The 22,206-nt window shown below is 37.5% G+C and overlaps 1 protein-coding gene and 1 pseudogene across 5 annotated transcripts in view; both read left to right on the plus strand.

The window, feature by feature from the left end:
- Positions 1 to 4,636, plus strand: part of LOC145287752 (uncharacterized) — a 124,883-nt gene extending 120,247 nt beyond the window's left edge. For all 5 annotated transcript variants that reach the window (XM_080135530.1, XM_080135529.1, XM_080135533.1 and 2 more), the window contains 2 exons: positions 854 to 976; positions 4,186 to 4,636. In XM_080135530.1, coding sequence (XP_079991656.1) covers positions 854 to 976; positions 4,186 to 4,335 — 273 coding nt within the window. In that variant the 3' untranslated portion in view covers positions 4,336 to 4,636. The remainder of the gene's footprint in view (positions 1 to 853; positions 977 to 4,185) is intronic.
- Positions 4,637 to 21,874: 17,238 nt separating this feature from the next.
- On the plus strand, positions 21,875 to 21,998 carry LOC145288378 (U2 spliceosomal RNA; annotated as a pseudogene).
- Positions 21,999 to 22,206: the final 208 nt, after the last annotated feature.

Raw genomic sequence — 22,206 nt, forward strand, 5'->3', positions numbered from 1 at the left:
AATCCAGTGCCCCCCCCCTTTTTTTGAAGAGCTGCATTTTCTCCTACATTAAAAACGGATATGCTGTAGTATCTGTTCATATTTAACTTTCCTCTGAGGTCATCAGATCTAAATCTTTTTAAGACTCTCATCACATATCCATCGAATCATTCTCATTGCATTTTTATCCATGCAACGCATGTCCTCAAACGGGAAGTATTACATGTTTAATGCTGGCGGTCGTGATGAATGTGCTAATGCTGTTGTGTGGCATGGAGAAAGTTTAGGAAACTGCTGAAAATCCTGACATTGAGCAAATTTCCGACAAGATTTGGGCCAAAGTCCATTTAAAGGATCTATTCAACTGTGTTTTATCCAACACGCTGATATTACGGATGTGTGTTGAACAGGAGACTTTGATGGTATGGTTGCATTGAAAGAATGGGTGGAAGATAGGTTAGGGTTAGTTGAGGTAAAATATCAGTTCACAGGGGAAAACCAACAAAGTGATAAGTGTGGACTTGAGAGAAAGCAGCATGAATTTAAAGACCTGGCCAGAGATAGATTAGTTTGTTAGTCGATTTCTAAAAGCCATCTCACAAGATATCGACTTGTAAAACGGATATTAAAATGATATGAAAAATGGTTTAATGTTGGGAAACGTGTGTTGAATGTACGTTAAGTTTAAAATATTTGCTTCCATATTTGGCGTGATTGTAATCTTAGTATAAATACATTTTGTTAAATTGATAAGTTGGCCAACACCTTTCATCAATGTCAAATTGCAAACAATAAATTTCTAGGCTTTTGAGAATTTTTTTTTTTTTGTAAAATTGTTTAAAAAAAAAAAAACTTTTTTTTTCTTTAAATCCAGAATGAAATGGAAAAAACGATCTGCAACCAAATGTGTAAACTGCAGAAAACAATTTCTCCAAAAGTCACCATCAAACAAGGCACGATGGATTCTGATGAAACAAAACTCCACGAATTAACACAGGTTATCCTTTTTTTATTTTTTTATTTTTTTTTTTTCTTTAAATATTTTTTCCTTTTTTAATATTTTTTCTTTTCAGTTTTATGGATGTTAAATATTATAATTCAATCTTTTATAAGAATTTTGTATTTTGTGATATATATATTCTTCTGATGAGTTAAGGGCAAAATAAATTCATTTGTTGTTATAATAATTAAATGAATCATTTTGTGCTACAAAACAGGTGCTGTCAAGAATTGTGCATGTCAAAGGAATAAATTGTAAGATAGTCAACATCTTTATATTTGGAATATAAAATTTATTGTTTATATACTTTGTAATTACATTGAGCTTCATAAATTGAAGGATTGGTATGAATAAATGGTGAAATATAATTGAATAAGAAATATTTCCACACACACATATATATATACACACATATATATAAATATCTTTTTACAGTTACAAAATTTAATAATAGTACTTACTTACAATAACCCTTATCCCTGAGTGGCTTCCAGGCCTTGATAAGTGGAACCACCTTGTAAATAAAAAAATGCCAAAACTAAATTTATTAACCATAATGAATTAATAAAATAAAATGTGAAGAGCTGATCAGTTTTGCACCTCTCTTAATAGTTAAAATCAAAGTGAATAACGATTAAGAAAAAAATATATATATATATATATATATATATATGATAGAAATGGGGGGGGGGCAGGAAAAGAATCTATCAAGGCAGGAAGACATGGTTTGGGGAAATGAGGAATTATGGGAAGAAGAGATAGCGTATAAATCCAAGTGATAGTTAAGAAAAATGGACAATACACGCAAAATATAACTAAGAATTCTTTGATTATGGCTGACGATTAAACCACAACTTTTAATTTGTTATTTTTTTCTAATTTCTTTTTGGATGTTTTTTTTTTTTTTTTTTTTTTAACACAATTGTTTGGATTAGACAAATAATTGCCACTTCCATATTTCTCTAAATTTCTCCTCGCTCTCTTCTCTCCTCCTCTCTCTTTATCTCTGATTTTTGCCGTGTGCATTAAGTGTTTGCCTTCAGTTAGGTTTTATGCAATTTTCCAGGGTTCAAATCCCACATGTTTTCTTTTTTTTTTTTTTTTTTTTTTTTTTTTTTTTTTTTTTCTTATATTGTTTTTTTATTTCTTGGTTAATATAAATCTATATCATTGCAAAATTTACGATAAAAAAAAAAAAAACATTGAACTTGTGTACAAAAGAAATCCGTGATTAACAAGCATTTCAAACTAGAATATATTTGAGCTAATAATTTGATAAATCTGTTCTCATTCAGAATCCCTACTTCCCCTCCCCATGGAAAAAATAAAAATTAAAAAATGTGTACATACTCATGACAAAACGAAAATATCATATTCGCTTAAAAATGATTTTCTTGTTTAAAAAAAAAAATAAATAAATCTATTTGATCAATTTATGATTTTTGGAATATGATATTTTCATTTTGTCACTGGTACATACACCATACAGATTTTTGTTTATGTGTGTAGGGGCAATTTGAACCAAATGTTCTTGCTGCTGTTTTTTGTAAATGAGAACCCTCCCCCCCCCCAACCCCTTATAGTAAAAAATAAAAATTAAAAAATATCTCTATGATGTACATAATCATGATGAAATGAAAATATCATATTCCAAAAATCACACAAATTAAGTAGTTTTTAGTTCTGAATTTTTTAGATGAGGACTGATTGTTTAGATTACTTGAATTGATCGGACTATTGTTCTCGTGAGTTTTATTTGTGCAACGTTTCGGTCGGTTTGGCCTTCGACCGTCCTCAGGTATATTGGTTGTTTTTTGAGAAAGAAAAGAGAAAAGTTACTGACTCCATAGATATTTTTGTATTCTTTTAGTTGGTCTCTATTTTATGGTTATAGTTTTGTATTTGTCAAAAATTGGTTGACAAATCCGTTTAAAAATGATTTTCTTGTTTAAAAATAAATCTCCCTTATTGTAGACTAGCAGGGGTACCCAGCGTTGCCCGGGTGTTTGTAGGTGTGTGTGTGGTGTTAAATAAAAAAAGAACTGGAGGGGGGGGGGGCGAACCCGAAGCCCTGAGGCGAAGTTTGAAAATAAAATCGGACAGCCAGAATGATTTAGTGAAAGATGTTTGAATTTAGTTAAGTAAGAACCAAATTGACAGGTGTGTGCCCGGAAGTCGTCAAGCGTTACGACGACAACGTCAATGACCAGGTTTGTTTGTTATAAGCGAAGTAAAAAAGAAAACGTTTTAATTAAGCGAGGTGGGGGGGGGGTAATCAAAACATCGAAGAAAAAAAATAACGTAAGGCAAACGAACGATGAAAACAGAAAAAACGAACATGTGAAAAATGGCTTAAATAAGCCTGTTTCGATATTAAAATTTTAAAAATCGGTGGGTACCTGGGTTTTTTTGGGTGTGTGCTCGGGGGTGGATAAGCGAAGTAAAAAAAGAAAAACCCAGAAAAACAAACGTTACATGAAAAATGGCTTAAATAACACTGGTTCAATATTTAAATTTAAAAAATCGAAAAAAAAAAAAAATAAAGACATCTCACACCACAATTCGAACCCAAAACGTTTAGATAATGAACCAACGCGCTAATCAACTGACCTAACGTGACGTACATGAAATTTGTTCAGTTTTTCAACTATTTAAAGTAAATCAGGTCACGACGTCATCTGGTGCATGCGTAGAACCGCTCGTCGTCACGAGAAGACCGTTTTTGTTGACCCCCTCCCACTGTCGAAAATTGTCGATTTCGGAGTGAAAAAATAAATGTTTTTGGCCAATTTTTCGATATTTTTCGAGCGAAGGATGGAGCTTCGATATGATACAGAGTTTGTGAATTTTCGTCGAGTCTGTCGAAAGTTTTTAGCAGACACACAAACATACACACATACATACATTTTCGCTTTAATATATATAGATTTTTTTTTTTTTTTTTTTTTTTTCGAAATGGTATGTGAGGTACTCGCTCTTTGGTTATGCATAAAATTTGATTTTCTTATTTAAAAGTAAAACTACTTGATCACTTTACATGATTTTTAGAATATGATATTTTCATTTTATCACTGATACGTACATCATACAGATTTTTATTTCTTCATAAAGAGGCAATTCTGGACCAAATAATCTTGTAGCTGTTTTTTTGTAAGTGAGAATTAACAGTTAACGAAATGTTTCTTTTTTTTTTTTTTCTTCCGCAGGCCAACATCCAACGATGCAAACTGGTTATTGATCAACTGAGCGAGGCTCGCTCGTCAATGCTGAAAATTCTTGATCACAAGCAGCATGTCCTGGACATCATAAACAAACACATCAGCAAACGGCCAATCAAGAAAAAGGAACGAACGTAGAATATCATTCAATTCTTCGTCGTTTTATCATTTCACTGTTTTCATCCCAACAAATGTGTGTGAGTGAGTGCGAGGCTGTTTATGAACGCGTCTGTGTGTGTGGAGGAGACCCTGGACTGTTCTCGATTTGTTCACGTAGAGAAAATGACAAAGGAGCTGCCTATTAGAATGATGGCCCCCCTTCCTAACGCCCAAGAATATTAGGAGGGATGTAAAGTTGGAAAGAAATAAACTCTACAGAAAAAAACGCATCATTTCCCTTTAAAAAAAATAACAAAATAAATAAAAATTAATCCATTTTTTTTCTCTTTTCTTCATTTTCTGCTAAGAACTTTTTTTAAGGTTTGATGATAAAAATAACGATAATGTTCGTCCATCGCTTGCAAGGATGATCATGTAATTGTTCTGTCAGTTCGGAGATAGCTGATTAGACTGAATTGAGATCTGAAGTATTTTCTGCATGTTGGACACCTGTGGGATGATTTTGTTGCAGAGGTGTTCACTGCTCTGTCTTTTTTAATGTCACGTTTTCTCTTGCGTTCTTCACTGTGTGCCGATTAAACAATTGTCGCCCCTTCGTAAGTTGCAACACGCCGGGAACATTTGTCTTGGGTTAGTTTTTCCCATAAGTTAGAATACAAATCAAATTGTTTGAGGAGAAATTCTTCAGATTGTCCTTGAGCCGTTGCCATTGCCCTCCTGCGGGTCTTTTTCCTTTGGACAGCTCAATAGAAAAGAGCTGTCTTGGGAACTTTGAATCGGGTATGCAGACTGGGCTAAAACCTCCGTCTGTTATCTTGCCATTTGATTTTTAACGATCTATGGCGACAGATCATATGGAAATGATTTGGTATTTAGGTTTATTATAACAGTGAGTGATTCGTTCGACACTTTTATTAATAATTTGATTTTTTTGTCGCGAATTACCTCAATATTAGAAAAACAAAAAAAGAGAAAAATCTGTATGTGTATGTACTTATGACGAAACAAAAATATGTTTGAAAAATCACATCAATTGATCAAATAATTTTATTTTTATAAATAAAATCATTAAGTGATTAATGGGAATTCGTAGGCATTACACTATTTAGCATAAATTTAGTTATCTCCCCTGTTTTAGATTTTCTTTTTTTTTTTTTTTTTTTCAAAATGGCAGGTGAGAAAGTCACTCCTCAGATACTCATCAAATTTGATTTTCTTGTTTAAAACTAAAATACTTAATCAATTTATGTGATTTTTAGAATATATTTTCAATTTATCACAATACGTACAGATTTTTCTTTTTTGTTTTTTTAATATAGGGGAATTCTGAATAAGAATCGATTCTATTTTTTATTTTGGTAATAGTCAGCTAACATACTTCCTAACTTTTGGCATGTCTGCTACCGGAATCGGTGACAAGCACAATCAGTTTCTTTCACTTTTTTCCCCTCATGCCTATATCTTCCCTTTGTATGTACTTTATTTTTTTTTTTCTCTCAATCATTCTTTTTATTTAATAATTGAAAAGTTTGTTGGGTCTTATTTTAATCAAGAATTATTGAAGATTTTTTTTTTTCTTTTTCCAAAAGAATTATTGAAAACGTGTTCAAAAATTTTGATTAAGAATTGAAATATTTTATTCCAATAAATCGTGTCACAATAGATATACTAGTGAACAATAAAACTGAAGGAACTGATTTGCCTTGTCGACGCTTCTGGTAGCGCTACACCGGAAGTTAGGAAATACGTCAGCTGATTATAACTTTCATTTTTTATTTTAATAATTTGTTCCATCTTGATGATGATTGTATTTGGCCATCAAACATTTTTTTTTTTTCTTGTAAATATTTATATTTACAAATTTTGAGTATGGTAGCCATTTTTGTTTATTCAATAATGTAAATGTTTTATTACATTGTCTTGTAAGAATGGCAACACCTTGTGTTAAAAAAAATATATACAACAGCTTTAGTGTCGAGTAACAATGTTCCAGTCAGGAGAGAGAGAATGGGGTCTTTGTTGGAGGAAGACATGCACTCTTGAATTCGGTCATTGGCTCAACCTCTGCTCGCCAAAAAAAAAAAAAAAAAATCTGTTCAAACTGTATGACCTTTTGACCGAGCCATCATGATGTTTGACAGCCTCATTGTCTGTCCATAGCCTTTTGACATTTTTTGGACTTTCTTTGGCTTTTTGGAATTTCAATTATATCGTTTTTTCACACAACTTTTATTCAACATAAACAAAGATGGCTCCTTTGCTTTTTTTAAATTTTCTTCCTTTGAAGATTGTAATGCTGGGTATGGGGCAGCCAAACCAGCTGCCAACATTGCCCCGCTTTTTATTGAAACCAACCGAGAGCTCTTTTTAGTATCCTCACTGTTCCCTTAAGTGCAATTGTCTGGATTTCTTTTGCACTTAGTTCACCAGGAATATTAGTTAGGTAGGACTCCAGATTCTTCTTCATAAGCCCTGTGGCACCTATGATAACTGGTATGATTGATATCTCCCTAAGATTCCAGTTTCTTTTCAGATCATACATGAGACCTTGATATTTGGTCTGTTTCTCCCTTTCAGCTCTGTTCAGACCTCCATCATTAGGGACATTCACTTCAACAAAATTGCAACTCTTTCTGACTTATTCCATTATAATTATGTCAGCTTTGACAGCAGCATTTTCAAGGTAGGTGGCTGTAGGGATTACATGGTCGTAATATATTGTATATAAGTCATTTCCAACTGTTCTTTCAGGTTGATGTTCTCAGGACTTGCTGCTACACTGGATGTTTAATTTTTTACAGATGATTCAGTGGAGGTACTTACATACTCCATCATGTCTCGCTGTGTAGTAGCCGTCCCCTAGAAGAACCTTGCAACTTGATATCAGATGGGCATGGAATATGTGCCTACATTAAAGATGGCTTCCCGTGTGGCAGAGATATCTCTAGAGAAGATCCTAATTTACCCTATATGTGCTTCCGGGTTGCACTTGCTAACACCACTGCATTTATATTTGACCTCTATTGGCCCCACAACAGCTGATTTACTATCTTTAAGATCATATCTTAGAAAATAGACCACATACTGTCTGCACATCCCTCGGCTAGCATCCACATCTGTGGTGACTTCAACATCCATAACGTGGAATGGCTGACCCATTCAAATAAGACGGATGATGAGGGGAGGTTTTGTCATGATTTTGCCATTGCTTATGACCTCACTCAGATTGTTCGCGAACCCACCCGTGTGCCCGATACACCCGGTCAATATGCAAGCCTCCTAGACCTTTTTCTCTCAACTTCCCCTGAGCTATGTTTATGTTCCGTTCATTCTCCTCTAGGATCCTCCGACCACTCCGTCATATCAGTTAAGATAAAAACGAAATGTAATAAGTCCCCAGACGTACCCCTCCACCGTACTGTATACTAATACTCTATGGCTGATTGGGATAGCTTCCGTACATTCATATCTGATTTACCTCTGCACTCCATGTTTAAAAAGGAAGTGTCCTCTATAGTATCAGATCTGACCGAATGGTTAATTTTAGGCATAGACCAATTCATACCATCTAAAAAAAATTCCAACAAAAACCTAACAGCCAGCCATGGTTTTCCCCAGAATGTGCTGCTGCTATCGCGTACAGAAATCACTTTTTCCATGACTACCAACGTAATAGATGTACTAAGACTAAAGCTGCTTTCAGGACTGCCAGCAACCACTGTAAAAGAGTAATAAAAAATGCAAGAGAGCTATATGCCCAGCTGTTAAATCCAAGGTAGCTGATCAGCGGCTTGGTTCCCACCAGTTTTGGCAAATAGCAAATAGGATCCTGAACAGAAGTGTGCGTTCTATCCCAACCATTATCAATAGACCAGAGGTCATCTCGTCAGCATCAGACAAGGCCAAACTATTTGCAAAGAACTTTGCAGCTAATTCTACCCTATGCGATGAAGGCCATCAACTCCCCATATTTCCTCCTATAACACAGAACACGCTAAGTAATATACAAATATCCGTGCATGAGGTCGCCAAGCTAATCAAGGTTCTTGATTCCAGTAAAGCAACTGGCCCTGACGGCATCCTAATTATAGTGTTAAAAAAGCTTCAACCAGAACTTGCTCCCATACTTACAAAACTGTTTAAGCGCTGCCTTAAGGAGAAATGCTTTCCGACTCCCTGGAAAACCTCATCAGTTTGCCATGTATTTAAGAATGCAGGTGATAAGTCATCTCCCTCTCCGTACAGACCAATAAGTCTCCTGTGTGTTATGAGTAAGTTGCTGGAATCCATATTAAATAGAGAAATAGTCAACCACCTCAGAAGAAACAACCTTCTTAGTGACACACAATATGGTTTCCGCTCTGCAAGATCTACCGCAGATGTGCTAACGGTTATATCTCACAGGATTAGTGAATCTCTTAACAAAGGCTTCCTTTCTAGGGCAATTGTTCTTGACATATCAAAGGCCTTCGATAAAGTTTGGCATGAAGGCCTACTACACAAGATATCCAACTACGGTATAACGGGAAGTGTTTTCTCAATCATTAAATCATTTCTCTCCGATAGGCTCATAAGAGTAGTGGTCGATGGACAAAAATCAGAGGCCTGCAGTATTAATGCTGGAGTCCCTCAAGGGGCAATCATGGGCCCAACTCTCTTCCTGATCTACATCAATGACCTCCTTAAACACATACTTAAATCATTCGTTGACATCTATGCTGATGACACAACCATCTACGGCAACACATCAAAGGCTGTAAATGACAAAGTTCTCTCTGATTCTCTCTCCTCTGATCTCGAGCGCGTGGTTCAGTGGGGGAAGACATGGCTGGTTACCTTTTAATGCATCTAAAACCAAACTCCTATCCTTACATCATCAACGCTCTGATCCCCATCTGGCATCAATTGGGATGGATGGCTCTCGTCTGGGAGAGGCCCCATGTTTTGACAAGCTTCTGGGTTTGACCTTTACTCCTGATCTGAAATGGAACATGTACATCAAGTCTGTTGCCAAGGTCGCTGGAAAGATGGTGGGATCCTTCTACCGCTCCAGAAGATATCTCACTGCTGATGCAATTCTCTATCTGTATAAAAGCCAAGGATGGAATATTTCTGCCATATCTGGGCAGGAGCTGCTAAAAACAGCCTATCCTGCCTTAACAGAGTGCAAAATAGACTTTGTGGCTTAGTGGGGGATGCCCTTTTCTCTACCCTGCAACCTCTCTCCCACAGAAGAGACATTGCGAGCCTATCCTTGTTTTATCGTTATTTCCATGGCAGGTGCTCGTCTGGACTCCAATCTCTGGTCCCCCCTCGCCAATCTTTCACGAAAAACACCCGTCTAGCGGAATCCACTGTGAAAAATTTCCCCTACTCTTTATCTGTGCCTAAATCAAAACGTAGATTCCATGAACAAAGCTTCTTTCTTAGAACTGCACGCCTGTGGAACTCTGTTCCGTCTGCCTGCTTCCCACCTCACTACAACCTGGATGTCTTCAAGTCCAACGTTAACAAATTCCTAATGAACCGCCCCCTTAAGTAAATACTTCATCAAATTTCCACACTAACGTACTGTACTTGCAATAACCCTTATCCCTGAGTGGCTTCCGGGCCTTGATAAGTGGTGACCACCATGTAAAAAAAAAAAAAAAAAAAAAAAATATCAGATGACTCACACTTCCCAATTCTGTGTGGCAGAACCTGCATTTATTGTCACTACTAATCCCTGCCATCTTCTTGAATGCATTGGTCATCAATCCCTGGTCTTGACTCTTTCCTGATCATAGTGGAGGGCTCCCCTTTTGAGCCAGTCCAAGGAACCTTCTTTGTCTATGTGTTCCTGAGAGAATGTGCCCCCCCCCCCCGCCAAAAAAGAAATACTTTGCACGCTGATGTTGGTCTCATTCTTTAAGGTTCATCCTTTGGAAGGTCTCGGTATATTTCTGTTGGCTCTTTCTTGCTATTTCTGTGGCACACTTGTTTAGTGTTTCGTCCTCATCTGAGAGACAGCCCTGACCAAAATGCTTGGCCAGCTGGGTGACTGATGTTGTTTTGCTGGCTCTTGTCTTTTGATGTTCGTATACTGTTGAGAGGAGGGGATTCTGGAAGCTTCTCAGATACTGACCGGTGCTCACAATAGTTGCCCTATGTTGATGATTGATCTCGGAGAGTCCCAGACCTCCTTCTCCCCTGGCAAATACAGCCTTGGTAGACACTGATTTCTATATATTATTTTATGAAGCGTTAGGAGCTTCCGTGTCTTTATATCTAGCCGGTTGATGTATTTTTGTGGCCAGTCAATGATACCAAAGCTGTATGTTATTACTGGTATAGCAAGCTGGTTGATGGCAGTAATTTTATTTTTATTTATGAGTTGTGTTTTGCATATTTTACTCATCCGGCATACAGACTTCTCCCTTCATCTTGGCATGTTGTATGTTCTCGTTTTCTTCAATGCCAAAGTACTTATAAGACTCGTGCTCTTCTAGATCCTTGATGTCAATGTTTTCATTAAGCTGCATATTTTCCGTGTGGGTCTTCTTCCCAGCTCTGAGTGTACATTTGGCACATTTATCCAGGCCAAACTTCATTCCGATGTCACTGGAGAACGTGTGTACTACCTGCAGAAGGTGGTGCAGATCCATGTCAGAGCTGGCATCCAGTTTAAGGTCATCCATGAAGAGCAGATGGTTTACTCTCTTGCTTGGATCTCGATGGCGTTCCTGACGCTCTGGGCTTATAGGCGCTCTGGTTGTTATTCAGGAGCTTGCTGAGTGGGTCTATTTCCATACAGAAGAGTAAGGGAGATAAACTGTCACCTTTGAATGTTCCCCTTTTGATTTTACTTCAGGGATGATGGTCTTTCCTCCATTGTGATTTAATGATATTGTGGTTTTCCACATCTGAAGGTGAGCCATCAGTGTTTGTCTAATTATCGGATGGATCTTGTATAATTCAAGGCACCGAAGTAGCCATGAGTGTGGCACGCTGTCAAATGCCTTCAGGTAATCGATCCATGCACTGCTTAGGTTTCTTTTACCTCTTCCTACAGATGGTCTTGCTGATCAATAGCTGGTCTGGTACCAAGACATTTTCTTCTGCACCCTGCCTGTTGTTTTTCAAGGTAGATCCCAGAAGATAGGAGGTCATATATATCGTCGGCTACCAGACCAGTGAAAAGCTTGTAGGTAGTTGTTAGACAGCATGTAGGCCTGTATTTATTTGGCCGTTGTCTCCGTGGTCTTGGGTATGAGACAGGTATCCCCCTCTGTCAGCCAGGGTGGTGTTGCCTCTTCACCTTTCAGCATCCTGCTGGAGCAATCACTGTAGTGGTGGTGGAGGTCAGTCAGTTGTTTCAGCCAAAAGTTTTGGACATTGTCGATGCCAGGTGCTTTGTGGTTGAATAATTGTGCCAGTTTTCTTGTCACCGTACCAGGAGTTATGACTGGTTCTTGCATCTGAGGCTTGGTTTCATTAAGTTTAATATCTTCAATCCACTGGGCTTTTTTTTTTTTTTGTATTTGCCTTCTGTTTCAAATAGAGGCCTCCAATAGTTTTCCAGGGCTTCCTCTGAAGGCGGACTATCTACAGTAATGGTGTCCCTTATAAGCTGCCTGTAAAAAGTCCTTTGGTTTGTTTTAAACTGCCTATTTTGAATCTGGGAGTTGATCTTGTTCTCCTGGTTTTTAATCCTCTTCTGATATTTTTCCCTCAAACTCCCTAGCAACCCTCAAAGTTTTCATGGTGGTATTTGGTATAGAGTTTTCTGATGGAGGTCTTAAGTCGACTCTGTACCGAGGGATCTTCAAGGAACTGTTTTATTTGGCTTAGTTCCTTCCTGCAGAGGTTCAGTTGTTTTTGCAGCTTGGTCTTCCAATGAGGTGTTTGTCTTGAGACTCTGGGCCCTATTCGATGATTGTAGTTGAATGTTCGAGGGTTAATTTTTCTGTCGATGTAGAGTTCAGCTGCATATGTGATTTGGTTGATTTCTGTGAGCGTTACTGTTGTTGGAATTAGCCTCTTCAGAGCGATGTTAACTTTGGCTATAACAGTCTTTGCTCTTCCAGCAGCTTGGATCTTGGACAAATGTGGTCTGTCCTTCATTCTCATACACCTTACCTCTTCAATTGTGTTGCTGAGTTCCTCCTCCAAAGCTAACTTTTCATCATGTGCTTCTGGAGTACAACTGATGGTGGTGGTCTATGTGATTGTGGTGGTGATGCAGGTGATGGTATCCTGTTAGGTGATGTAGATTCCTGTGTTGGTGTTTGTGGGGTTTCCAGCAGAGAGTTTGTGAAGGCAGGCGTTATGTCAGCCAGAGACTCCAGTGGACCAGGAGAGCTGGGCATGTGCTGGGACAGTTGGATGGGTTCTGATGGTAAAGTTGGTGGTTGTTGTTGGAGTAGGTCTAGTGTGGGAATTTTTATTGGGTTTTCCAGGAGACATATGTTGTTCACCAAAAGAGCTGTTATTTTTGAAGACGTAGTCTAGTTCTCTTGTGGTGAACAATTTCAGCTGTTGTATCGCTGTGTTGTAATCCTACCTGGAGGGATGTTTGCTTTTCCAGGATAAAAATGAAAAAAGAAATATTCCTCCATGTTGCTGTTCTTTCCTTTTGTCTTTGCTTTAATTTTGCATTTTCTATTGCCCATGTTGTACATTGGTTTATATTGGAGGAGATGATATATTAAAATCTGTCGTGTGTTATCTAGTGGATGTAAGATATTGTTCTTTTAACAGACAATAAACGTATAAATCGTATGTATGTTGTTTAGTTAAGAGGACATGATATTGACGTGTAAACTGAATAATGTTGTATGAGACTTATCACATGGGATATTTTTACAGTTCATATATAAGAAGAATAATATATGCTTCATACCTTTTTTTCTTCAAGAGTTCTTCTGTATCTTCCCGCTGCTCCGTGACAACCATGAAGCGATCAGCACCATATAATTGAGACGACTGTTCTTATTTGTGAAACCATTAAAACAACTCTTTATATTTTTATAATATAAATTTATTACAGTTGTCTCAAATGGTTTTCACAGGATCTGCAGTTTGTCTACATTTCTATTCTTACAGCCTGCTCCTAGCTGTCTGTCCACCCTTGTCTAGATGTCTGGTGGTCAATCCTCAACTCTCTGAATCTCTCCAAAACTAAATACATCACGTGTTCTCTTATGTCATCTAATTACGTGTCTCATACCAATCTAATCCACCTAGTTATTTGTTTATTCAAAACCCCAAAATAATGTTGACATATATTTTCTATTTTCACATTCTTTTTGCGATTCACACGTCAATCATTTCTTTCGCAATTTAATTGTTTATTCTTCTAATCATAATAACTGATCCAGTGACCATCCGTTGCTCAAATCAATTAACAAGAATACAATAACAATAATAATGTTTTGACCCTTGACCCCGCTTGCCACAGTTAACAGATACTACGCTATGATCACAGCCTAAAGGGTCATAACATTACACCCATATTACTGTCCACCTCTCTTCCCTTTCCCATACCACCTCTTGTCTACGTCTTGTCTCCTCATTCTTTACCTTATGGTCGTCTTTTTCTGCGGTCTTCAGAGCCTCACGTCTGATGGGATCTACTTCCTCTTATAGGATATATCTTCTCATCTGTGAGATGAGGGATCGCAGGTTGTGTAATGAGGTCTCCTTTTCCTCTGCTGACAGGTTCGAGACTCTTACTCTCTATGTAAGTATTTCTCCTGCGCTGCCCCCCCCCCCCATTTGAGTCAGTATGTAGACGAAGGTGACTGATCATTGGTGACGAGATGCAGTATCACCATTACGATGAGGGATCGCAGGTTGGGTAATGATGTCTCCTTGCTGACAGGTTCGAGACTCTTACTCTTAAGTATGTCTCCTTTTTCTCTGCTGGAAGGTTCAAGGCTTTTATTCTCTCGGTAAGTATCTATCCTGTGCTGCGTCCCCATTTCTCAAACCTTGTGTAGTGGTATCAGTGCAGAAGGACCTTCTTCTGTTCGACAGACCATGACTGGGTTTTAATCCCCCTTCTGTTTCTTTTGGGGTCTGTCAAGTGAGATGGAGGAAGGACGCTGGGTCCATCTTGGTCATGGACTGGTTGCTGTCCTTGTGTGACCTGAGGGGATTAGGGTATCACCTTTCGAGGCAAGAAGGTTCACACCATTTCTTTCCTCTTCCAGCCTGGTGCGTAAACAGGTTGACGGGCCCTTTTTATCTTGGGCGACAGCCGTCCAGTTTGAATTCTTTTTGTTTGGCATTTTTCATGGTTGTTCCTCATTGTCCACGGCTTCTTATTGGTTATTCGAAGCTTCCCTCTACCTACTTTACATAAGTAGAGGGGGTGCCCCCGTCTGAAACTCGGGGGACGCACTGGATAGCCGGAGGAAGACAGCACACCAGTATTGATTGATTAGAATTGATATTCACATGATATTTAAAGGCTTACAACTTTTATTAAATATTACATTTTTTCTTTTAACACAAATAGATCACAGATGATTAGGTAGAACAATGTTATATATCCCCAAATATTTTCAGGGGCATCCCCCATTTTCAAGAGGTAACAAATGTACATCAACTCTCTATGATGCCGTTTGACTCATTTGCCAACTGTATTCTCTTTAAAAGAACTTTTATCATTAATATTAATTATCGCTATATCTATAATATAAAGCTGAATGTCTATGTGTATCTGGTCACGAATAGGCTCCTATATGATTGACTATTTTAAAAAACTGATTACATATAATGATAGAAGATGTATCGAGACACAGGAATGGGTATGTTTGATCTGGCAGAACGGTGGTTCATTAAAATTGTGGGGTCTGCGTTCGCGCCTGGTCCACAAAGTATGGAAATAAAAAAAAATTTAAAAATTAAAAAAAAACGTTTACAAGTGTTTTTGATATAGATGTACATAATAATACTTTGATAAGTATGTTTTAACTTAAATAGGGATGGTATAATAAAATTGTGGGGTCTGCGTTCGCGTCTGGCCTCCATAGAATGGAAATAGGCACACATTTTAATAAAGACTTTGCATATCTATCTCCGTAAGTATACTTTGATAATTATGTTTCAGTTTGAAGAAATATGGTATAATAAAATTATGGGGTGTTCGTTCGCACCTGACCTCCATAGAATGTAAATATGTCACAAAGTTTAACAAGGTTTTTTAATATAGATCCACAGAATATTGTGATAAGTGTTTCGGTGTGAACAGGTATGGTATAATAAATTATAGGGTTTATCTATTTTATTTTTACTTTCATCATATTTTGCTTTGGTTTTGATACCCCCAAATGCGAAGCTATCTCTTTACAACCCTTCCTTTTCATAACGTATCATACTTTCATAAATCAGAGTCCATTTTCTGTAGGCTGTTTTTGAACCCAGTCAACGACGGGTACTTTTGCTAGTATATATATATATATATATATATATATATATATATATATAATAGACACTTTGTCTGAGTGAGTTCCTTCCCTATGGATTCCAAAAGCTGGCCGATTTTTATGAAATTTCACATAAAAGTACTTTATGTGCCTGGCAGTGTTCTTAGATAGTTTTTGTAACTGAATGTCTTCGATAAGTGTCGATAATTGAAAAATCCTATTAAAGAAGGGACAGTCTGATTTTGACCACAGATAATATTTTTATACAACCTAACATCACAAGTGCATTTGAGAACTTTTATCGCTGCTCAAGCAGATGGGCCTAGTGTATAAGTTCAACAGTAGGTTCTTTTTTAGGACGGGTACGCTCGAAATGAATATTTCTGTTTAGCGAACAATCGAACCATTATACTTAACGTTTTTTTATTTTAAAATTTAATTCAAGTTATATATAAAAAAACTTTCATAAAATCAAGAGTAGGTTCTCTACAGTGCAATGTAGAACACAACTTATTAGGAACTACTGCAAGAAGGCATGAGAATTTCTGCAGTGGGTTTTCGGCTAGAGGGCAATCAATTGTTTTGATTGGTGAATGTTCGATTTTACTGACTTTGATGATCTTGAAAATATTGGCACATTTGTTGATCCTTGTTCAATCCCGGGCAACATAGTCTCCCTGCTAGTCTGTGTGTGTGTGTATATATATATATATATATTAGGTTGGTGCAAAGACAATATCTTTTTCTCACATATGTTACTTTTATATATGATTTCTGAATTAATACATTGATATATATATATATATATATATATATATATCCCTGTCATATATCATTTTGAAGCGCGTTTTTCACTCTATCAATCGTGTTATTTGTTACCATTCTCAATCTCTTCATTTTTTTGCAGGCTTTTTGACAGCGTTGACAAAATTCAAATCTGCACGATTTTCTTGTTCTAGTTCAAACTAGGCCGAAAAGCTGCGGGGACATCAATGATACGTTTAGCCCAGGAACCACTGACGAACATGTGGCACAACGGTGGTTCAAGAAATTTCACAATGATGATGAGAGCCTCGAAGATGAAGATAGTCGCAGCTGGCCGACTGCGGTTGATAACAAACATTTGGAAACTTTAATTGAAGCCGATCCTCACAAAACCACAGGAGAAGTTGCTGTTGAACTCGAGGTCGACCACTCAACAGTTGTTCGCCATTTAAAGAAAATAGGGAAGTCACAAAAGTTGGATAAATGGGTGCCGCATGAATTGAATGATAATTAAAAAAAAATCGTCATCTTGAGGTGTCTTTTACACTCCTTATGTGAAACAAAAACGACCCATTTCTCGAGCGGATTGTGACGTGTGATGAGAAGTCGATCCTCTAAAACACTTGATGTTCAGCATAGTGGCTGGATGCTGGAGAAGCTCCACAAAACTTCCCAAAGCTGAAATTGCACCAAAAAAGATTATGGTGACTGTTTGAATCTGGGCGGAGAAGTACTGCCGGCAAATTGACAAAATGTGCCGGAAGCTCCAACGTATATGCCCGAGATTAGTCAACATGAATGGAACCAATTCTCCTTCATGACAACGCTCGTCCATATGTCGCTCAACTGACCCTGCAGAAGCTGAACGAATTGGGTTACGAGACTCTGCCTCATCCCCCATATTCACCAGACCTCTCGCCCACCGATTATCACTTTTTGCAAACCTCTCGACAACTTCCTGCGTAAAAAATGCTTCAAAAGCTGAGATGATGCTGAATCGGTCTTCAATGACTTCATCGCTAATCAGATAAATGGTCGGCAAAAATGTGTCGATTCTATTGGTCACCATCATATCTTATCGCAATAGAAAAATTAACCCATCGCATGGCGGTGCTGTTTGCCTCCTTAAGGTCTTCGTTTGAACAATGAGGACCCAATCGGCAGTTTTCCCTAAGGTGGTGCATCGTTTGTACCTCTCCACATGGACATAAAGGTGACGTGTCTAGGCCCCATTTGTGGAGATTGTCTTTTGTTTTGCCTACTTTGGCTCTGGCTCTATTTAGAGTCACCCAATTTTTTCTACCAAGGTTTGATTCTATTGGTTCTTCATTTCGATTAATAAAGTTTATTATGAAAGGAGTTATGATCTTTTGAAGTTGTACGTCAAAAAACAGAATTATTTTTGCACAAACCTTATATATATTTTTTTATTTTTACTATATATATATATATATATATATATATATATATATATATATAATAAAAATATAAAAGTAATTCACGCTTTTGAATTTTCAAGATGATTATTAATTGGATTCTTGGGACTACTGTTATTTTTACAATGTTTAGGTCGATGTAACTTATGACTTTTTGTGTCTAGTTGAACTCTGGAATTTGCACAGAATTTTGAATGGCATTTTCCTCCAGCTAATGATCTACACAAAAGTCCACAAATATTGCAAGAGTTCAAGGATTGTTCAAGTATATATGGCTGAGTATATATGGTTCAAGTATATATGGCTGAGTATACAGCAGACGATACTTTATTTCTTTCCCTAGTTTGACACAGTTTGATAATGTTTAATGCTGCATTTTTCATCAAGCATGTAGATCTCCATTCATTACAATCAATCACAGTTTTTTAGGGCAGCGGAGTTTATCTCAGCAGCTAAGAGATTGCTTTTTAATTTGTCCTTGTACCCAAGTAATGGTTTCATATATATATACGAACAAACAGTTAATAAAACATAAAACATGTTAAAAAACACTTTGAAATAAGTGGATAGTCCTATATTTTATATATATATATATATATATATATATATATATGAACAAACAGTTAATAAAACATGTTAAAAAACACTTTGAAATAAGTGGATAATCCTATATATATATATATATATATATATATATATGAACAATTATTTTTATACCTAGAGACGGGAATGCTTCATGTTTATGCAATCATCATTGTAGAAAGTGATAATTACTGCTGGTCTGGAGATTCAAACTTAATCATAAAGTCACCCTTGACTTTATAGGTTAGTCTAATATCTTCAAGTTCACCAGAAGTTAACTACACACACACACACACATCTAATATATAAACGGCTATATGTCTGTCTGTCTCCATATTTTCAAACTCCATCTCTCCTGAAATTAGAAGTCGCAGAGTGGCGCTTGATTGGATTTTTTATGAACCGTTTTTTTATGGGTCTTTAATCGGTTAAAATAGTTTTTAATCGGTTAAAATAGTTTTTAAGGGGTTAAAAAGGGTTGAAATTGAAAAAATCGTTACACATTTTGTACATTTATTTTATTTTTAATTTTTAATCAGTTCATATGTGTGTCACGTCGGTACAGTGGTAACGTCACCAGCTTTGAATTGTACTGTTTTGCATTCGGTTTCGATTCTAACTGATGGCACCCAATTTTTTTTTTAACTTTTGAAATCATGACTCATTAATGATATATGCGAAATTTGGACAAATTAAAATATCATATTTAAGCGTATGATTAATTTAATATATAAAACGTACTACATTTGTCTGTCTCCATATTTTCAAACTCTATCTCTTCTGAAACTACAAGTCGCAGAGCAGCGCTAGGGGCCTCCAATGATTGTATTTTTTTATGGACTGTTCTTTTATGGGTCTTTAGGTGGTTAAGATAGTTTTTAAGGTGTCACAATTGAAAGAAAATCGTTATACATTTTGTACATTCATCTTAGTTTATTTTTAATCAGTTCAGATGTGTGTCACGTTGGTACAGTCGTAACGTCTCCTGTGTATCATGAGTAAGCTGCTGGAATCCATATTAAATAGAGAAGTAGTCAACCACCTCAGCAGAAACAACCTTCTTAGTGACATGCAATATGGTTTCTGTTCTGCTGGATCTACAGCAGACATGCTAACGGTTATATCTCATAGGATTAGTGAATCTCTCGACAAAGGCTTCCTTTTGTAGGGTAATTGCTCTTGACATATCAAAGGCCTTTGATAAGGTATGGCATAAAGGCCTACTTCACAAGATTTCCAGCTACGGTATAACTCGAGATGTTTTCTCAATTATTAAATCATTTCTCTCTGATAGGCTTATAAGAGTAGTGGTTGATGGGCAGAAATCAGAGGCCCACAGTATTCATGCTGGAGTCCCTCAGGGGTCCATCCTGGGCCCAACTCTCTTCCTGATCTACATCAATGATCTCCCAAAACACATACTTAAATCATTCGTTGACATCTATGCTGATGACACGACCATCTATGGCAACACATCAAAAGCCGTAAATGACAAAGTTCTTTCTGATTCTCTCTCCTCTGATCTTGAGCGCGTGGTAAAGTAGAGGCAAGAGGTTGCTGGTTACTTTTAATGCATCTAGCTCCTATCTTTACATCATCAGTGTTCTGATCCCCATCTGGCATTAATTGAAATGGAAGGCTCTCGTCTTGGGGAGGCTCCATATTTTGACAAGCTTCTGGGATTGACCTTTACTCCTGATCTGAAATGGAACACATACATCAAGTCTGTTACCAAGGTTGCTGGGAAAATGGTGGGATCCTTCTACCGCTCCAGAAGATATCTCACTGCTGATGCAATTCTCTACCTATATAAAAGCCAAGTAGGTCCAAGAATGGAATATTGCTGCCACATCTGGGCAGGAGCTGCTAAAAACAGCCTATCCTGCCTTAACAGAGTGCAAAATAGACTTCGTGGCTTAGTGGGGGATGCCCTTTTCTCTTCCCTGCAACATCTCTCCCACATAAGAGACATTGCGAGCCTGTCTTTGTTTTATTGTTATTTCTATGGCAAGTGCTCGTTTGAGCTCCAATCTCTAGTCCCCTCTTGCCAATCTTTCACGATAAACACAATACTATCCCATTGATTACTGTACACGCAATAACCCTTATCCCCGAGTGGCCTCCAGGCCTTGATAAGTGGTGACCACCATGTAAAAAAATTAAAAAAGTTACTGCAGTTTTGTTTTCGGTTTCGATCCTTGCTGATGGCATGGGACCGGGAAAGACAAATGGTCTACGTTACGATCCTGGCCGTGGCGAGAATGGTGATTTGGACGTCACGTCTGCAAGGTTGCCGGGGGGTGGGGTTGTCTTTTTCTGATCAGGATCTGATCGCCTTCTTTAAACACCAACTATGGCTGAAGATCAGATGTGACAGAAGAAGGCTGCATCGCGCGGCATTTGACAGAAGATGGATACATGTAGCAAGTCTGTGTGTACGGAGAGGAGCCAAATTTGAACATGTGTTCTCTGCCTAGGTGTGGAACGCGCAGTTCCGTAAAGTAAAATTAAACAAGTAGCCTCTCAGCTAGCTGAGTGTGTGTTCCATACCTCCCTGATTAGGAAGCCTCCAAGATCCCCACCCCCTCTTTCTTGCAATTTTTGTTTTCACCCCCTCCTCTAAATTTCACCCATCTTGGAGAAAAAGAAATACAAACTAACCCCCATTCCTTACCCACAAAATTTTCTTTTCTCCATTCACCTGCATCTAGAGGGCATCCCCACTTAGAGACTGACTCGCAGAAGCGAGGTTCCCTTTACAAACCTAGTGGAACTGGCAGTCTATCAACTAGACGGGGTTGGGAGGGTCCTACTAATCACCTTTTTGTTTTTTCTTCCCCCACTCTCGACTCAAATGAATTATTGTACCATTTTATTGTTATCTTTTTTGTTTTTACATGTCAATAAAAAATGTTTTAAAAACTGGGAGTTAAGTAGGACGTCCCCCAGTACGAAAGGGTGAATGCGGTATTATGTTGAAAGAAGATACTAGCTGGGAGAAACTTTTGATTTTGTTTAGTCCGGGAGTGACAAGGATGACCAACGACCCCCACAATCCCCCCTTTTGAGTTGGCCATGTGGCTAAGTTTTTTGTTCATTGTTGATTTTCAATGTACTTTTAACATGAATAAAGGATTTAATATCTCAAAGTGTAGTATCTGCTGGAACAGATACTGCAAGCAAAGACCATATGTGGGGTTGCCCCCACATATAAGACCTTGGTCAATGTAGGGGCAACCCTTCATACCAATTGTCATTATCCAGCTTCCCTACTCCCCGGGAAGTTGGTCCCCATTTTCCCTTCACTCCTCACATTAAAAATCGGCCTTGTGCCTAATTTGCTCAGTGGGGGAGCAAATAAATACCCTTTTCTTGGCCTTTTGGCCAAGATCAAAGTGTAGTATCTGTTTTTACATGCTGTACTTATTGTGATATAAAGTGGGGGATCACTTTTCTGTATTAATTTAATGTAAAATGATCACCCACTTTACAACCAGTCAGTCTCAAAGCCATTCAAGTCGTTCTCCAGATCATTCAAGTTGTTTTTGAAGGATTCCAGTTATTTTTTAAGCATTCAATTCATCCTTAAGTTCATTAAAGTAATTCTAAGTCATTTACTTTTTATTTAAGTCATTTCAGCCCATTTTTCGGTTATTTTAGTTTATCTTTAAGAATTTCATGTCAATCCTACATTC

The sequence above is a fragment of the Euprymna scolopes genome, chromosome 11, assembly GCF_053919585.1.
Source record: "Euprymna scolopes isolate OS-2025 chromosome 11, ASM5391958v1, whole genome shotgun sequence".
NCBI lineage: Eukaryota > Metazoa > Mollusca > Cephalopoda > Sepiida > Sepiolidae > Euprymna > Euprymna scolopes.